The sequence below is a fragment of the Blastocystis sp. subtype 4 genome (genome assembly GCF_000743755.1).
Source record: "Blastocystis sp. subtype 4 strain WR1 chromosome Unknown seqid_0179, whole genome shotgun sequence".
Classification (NCBI taxonomy): Eukaryota; class Bigyra; order Opalinata; family Blastocystidae; genus Blastocystis; species Blastocystis sp. subtype 4.
This window is the reverse complement of record NW_014569368.1, coordinates 1-4,439: the sequence shown is the minus strand read 5'-3', so window position 1 is coordinate 4,439 and position 4,439 is coordinate 1. Positions and strand designations below refer to the sequence as shown.

At 38.5% G+C, this 4,439-nt stretch overlaps 2 protein-coding genes across 2 annotated transcripts in view; both read right to left on the bottom strand.

Moving 5' to 3' along the window:
* Nucleotides 1-191, bottom strand: part of JH06_4800 (heat shock protein HSP20) — a gene marked incomplete at both ends in the record, with an annotated part of 390 nt that extends 199 nt beyond the window's left edge. The window contains one exon of the mRNA XM_014671253.1: nucleotides 9-191. Within this exon, the coding sequence (XP_014526739.1) occupies nucleotides 9-191 (183 nt within the window). The remainder of the gene's footprint in view (nucleotides 1-8) is intronic.
* A 431-nt stretch (nucleotides 192-622) lies between these two features.
* JH06_4799 (heat shock protein HSP20) lies at nucleotides 623-1,210 on the bottom strand (the record flags this gene model as incomplete). Its single annotated transcript, XM_014671252.1, has 2 exons — nucleotides 623-1,128; nucleotides 1,156-1,210. The coding sequence occupies 2 exons, from the start codon at nucleotides 1,208-1,210 to the stop codon at nucleotides 623-625; spliced, it is 561 nt and encodes a 186-aa protein (XP_014526738.1).
* Nucleotides 1,211-4,439: the final 3,229 nt, after the last annotated feature.

The window sequence follows — 4,439 nt, the reverse complement described above, 5'->3', positions numbered from 1 at the left end:
ATTATTACTTCGTTTCCTTCAATCTCCACCTTAATGTCTTCTCTCTTCATTCCAGGTAGATCAATACTTATAGCAAAATCTGTCTTCGATTCAGTCATCTCAGCTCGGTATTCTCCACATTCAAAGGCTGATTTCACATTTACAACGTACTTTCTGATTTCATTCCATGCATTCATAATCCAATCCTTCATATCATCAAATGCATCACTAAAACAACTCGCAACCTTCTTTCCATTCTCCTTTTCTTCTTGATTCTCCTTCTTGTTCACAAATGTATCAAGAACATGAATCACAAGTTTTACACCAAATACAATAAGAAATAGCTTCGGTAGTTGAGTAAGGAGAAGAATGATTATTGGAAAAAGAGTAATGAGGTAAATAATAGGGTTAAGAGGGTAAGGAAGCGGTAATGAACTAAAATAGAACATAATATAAGTAATATATGAAGAAAAGAAGAAGAATAGATTCGTTTTGGTTCGCACGTTTCATCATTTGATCATTTCTTGATAATTAAGGATTCGATCAAGTTTTATTCTATTCTTCTAATGCAAGAGAATCGAAGGTTCTATTCGAAAGATGATTTTCTTTATTTGATTCTATTCATGTGTTGCAAACAAACAGACTATTCAATCACAATGTTCTTTTTCTGATTCACAAACTCTGGTTTCTTGTGAATTACGAGAGTCAATACTCCATTTTCGTATTTGGCCATAATGTCATTTAGATCAGCAGACTCAGGGAGCTTTACCCTCTTATCAAATGAGCCAAAGTGTCTTCCAATAATATGAGACTTGAAATCACCATCCGTCTCAGCAGTTCGTTCTCCAGAGATTGAAATCACATTATCTTCCACTTCAACCTTGATATCCTCCTTCTTCACTCCAGGAAGATCAACTTCTACAACAAACGAATCTGTCTTTTCTTTTACATCCAGAGCAATTGATAGGATGGGAGCATTCTTTTGACAACACTCCTTCACCTTATTTGACGCACAAGCACATTTCTCCTTGATCATATCACAGTGTTGTCTGCATTTCTCTTTCATTGTTTCACAATGGCGTTTACATTGTTCTTCCAACTCATTTTGATCACATCCAACTAGTCTCAAAAGCAATTTCGTTGTCAATACTATGACAAGAATACATGGTACAATACGAAGAATAGTTCCAACAACAGAGACAATAATATCAGCAATCATAGGCATTGCCATAAACCCAAAAGGCATCATTAATATACAATCCATATTCAATTATTAGTTCACTTATAAGAAAAGAATGAGAACAAGGATGTGTTGGTTGAAGAGAATATGTTCAGTAATCCGTACATATGATAATCAAGATGAAGTGTTTGTATTCTTTGACAACCATTCTTCCATTGTTTCTAGAACCTTCGAAAAGAATAAATGGAAAGTCACAACACCTTCTGGAAATGATCCATCCTATTCTTCGTTCATCAGTTCATCTCTCCATATCTTCAGAACCAGGAATTCAAATCAGTTTTCTGGGTGTAGAGAAAGATAACTGTTGAATGAATGAGTCAATGACTTGATTATGGTACTTCTTTAGCAAGAAGTATCACTAGATCACGATTATCAACAAACAATCTCCTGTTTCTACTTTTAAACTTTCACCTGTTTTGCAGAAACCTTCCTTGATGTTGTCTTGGTTGACTTCGACGACTTCTTTCCCTTCACACCACCTACTGCTTTCGCCTTCTTTCCAGTTCTCATAAGGATAAACACGACAACAACAACAATCATAATCAATACCAATGCAATCACAGCCAAAATGGGAATAGACACACAGAAGCCAGTAGCGTTCTGCCATTCTCCATCAGTGGTTCCCAATACACAAGCACGCTTCTGTGTACCCACGTAACTTCCTTGAGTAGCACAATCATACTCAGCCACTGTACCAACATCCGTCACAGGGAACACACCTTCTGCAACACATTGTCCCTTTCGTACTACAATTGATACTGTTGCTCTCGTAGCTCCTGATTCATTCTCAGCATACACTGTGTAGGTTGTTAAGTCCAGTGTCTCTGTAGGAATTCCAGAAATCTCTCCAGTATTCTCATTTAGACTCAATCCAGCGGGAAGAACCACTCCAGTATCAATGTACCAACGTTCAACAATGTTTCTCACTGAGGGAACACCAGTGGTTACAGCTGTTCCCATCACAAATCGATTCTGGGAGGACAGGTAACGAGCATTGGTTGGAGGCCTCTTTGAACAATGATCCATCTTCACTTCACCCAACACACCATTAGAACACTCACGATATGAATAGCCACTATAACCAGTCTCACAAGAAGAAGGAGAGATTTGACCTTCAGCCACTGAAGGATAGTTACCAATTGCAGGACACACAGATCCTGAAGCCTTACAATAGGCCATATGAACAGAACCCAAAGTGGTTGTCGATGAAGCTGTATCAGTTACCTCCCATCGATATCTACGGAATCCAGCCAGAGCTACAGGAACAGAGATCTGAGGCTTTGTTCGAGAAGTCACAGTCTGATCAATAGCACTCAGAATTGTCATTTCCTCAGCAGATTCATCAGGATTGTAGGTAGCAATGATATCAAATCCCCAAGAAGAAACAGTGGTCGCTCCAACCATGTTGAATGAGTTCCATTTGCTTCCAACAAGATTCTCAACAGTCCAATCAATATAGGTTCCAACAGAATTAGGAAGATATCCAGTTGTGTAAGGATCCAGATCCATGATATCAGCAAGAGTACCTGAAGTGGGAGTAGTAGAAGTGAGAGAAGAATAAGAATCAACAACAGTAGAACAGTCTTCAACTCCAAATACTCCAGTAGCATCAAACACAACAGGATCAGAAGAGGAAGCACTCAAAGGACGATGAATCTCGAAACTGAATACATTACTGCCTTCTTGAATTCCAGCTGTTGACAGAATCACATGGAACTTCGAGAACACATTAGCATCATGATCAGTGATTGATACACTCGAAGAATCAAAGTCCTCTTCAAGATTGAATCGAGCAACCAGATTTCCATTCAGATAGGCAGCCACTCCTCCAGAATACTTCACTCGAACATTCAACACTTGATAATCATTCACTCCACTCATTGTGAAACTCTTTCGGATATATGTTGTGATTGAAGAAGTGGAAGGAATATCAACAGCCTTGTATGTGTTCCAAGTGGAATCATCGAAACTCACACTATTCCAATCACTTGACACATCATCACTCTGTATCACCTTCCAATTCGTATATTCAATCTGGAAAGGGAAATATGTTGAGAATACAGAAGATACATAGATCGGTTTCGTTCCACTATTCATTTCCATGATATCCAACTCCATCTCTCCCAAATCAACAGTCAGAGTGTAACCAGTTCCAGTAGACCATCCATCTCCATATGAATCAGATCCTTCAAATGTGTAGATTCCATCATTCAAACAGAAATCAACATAGTAATAAGCACTTGATACAGGGAATGAAGATACTGATTGAAGAACAGTTCCTGAAGTTCCTCTTCCTTGGTACAGTTTCCATGAATTCTCATTTGCATAATAGTCAGCTCGGAAACGAACAGTCATCAATCCTTGGCCTCCAGTACATACTGTAACTGAGAGAGAGATGATAGCAGTCACATCTCCTCCACTTACCTTTGTAGCAGTGATGGTGTAGGTTTGAGTAGTACTCTCAGAAGTGGCAGTACCTGAGATCCAACCAGTATAAGGATCAATCATAATACCATCAGGAAGAGAAGGAGAGACTCGGAAGTTATAATAGCCATCATTATTCTCAGGAATCACTTCAGCCATCTCAATATCCTTATACACAGTGACTGAAGAATCATAGGTGAAGTTAGGAATATCAGCCAACATGTTATCAGCAAACAGATCCAGAGATTGGACATACCAGGTGCATTCAGAGGAATCACCAGTACCAAAGTTCTCAAACTTGAATTGATTGTAAGGAGTATTATTGGTGAAATAGATTCTTCTTTTCTGACCAATAGTAGAATAAGTGAGACCAGTGACTTCAGTAAGAAGTGTCCATTCATCTGTTCCCAAGTTACGACCATACAGATTGAATTCAGTAGCTTTATAGTTGCTATATGTTGAAGAGTAATAGTTCTGAATCTGAACAGAACTGATCCATTCACGACGATTGTTTGATAGAGTCACAATCAGAGAATTATCAGTACATGAATAGTAATAGATATAGGTGTAACAATACATATCAAATGGACCAGTTGCAGTTCCATATATACCCGATAATGTAGCAGTGAATTCCCAGATATGAGATTCAGATTGTTCTGAAGGCATCAAACGAACCATTGCATCGAAATAGGATGTAGTGTAACTGTCAGCAATAGCAACAATCGCAATAGCAATCGTGTTACTTCCAGATTGAAGGAATGTCACTGGAGTGGTTACTGTTGAAGTCTGCATTTGT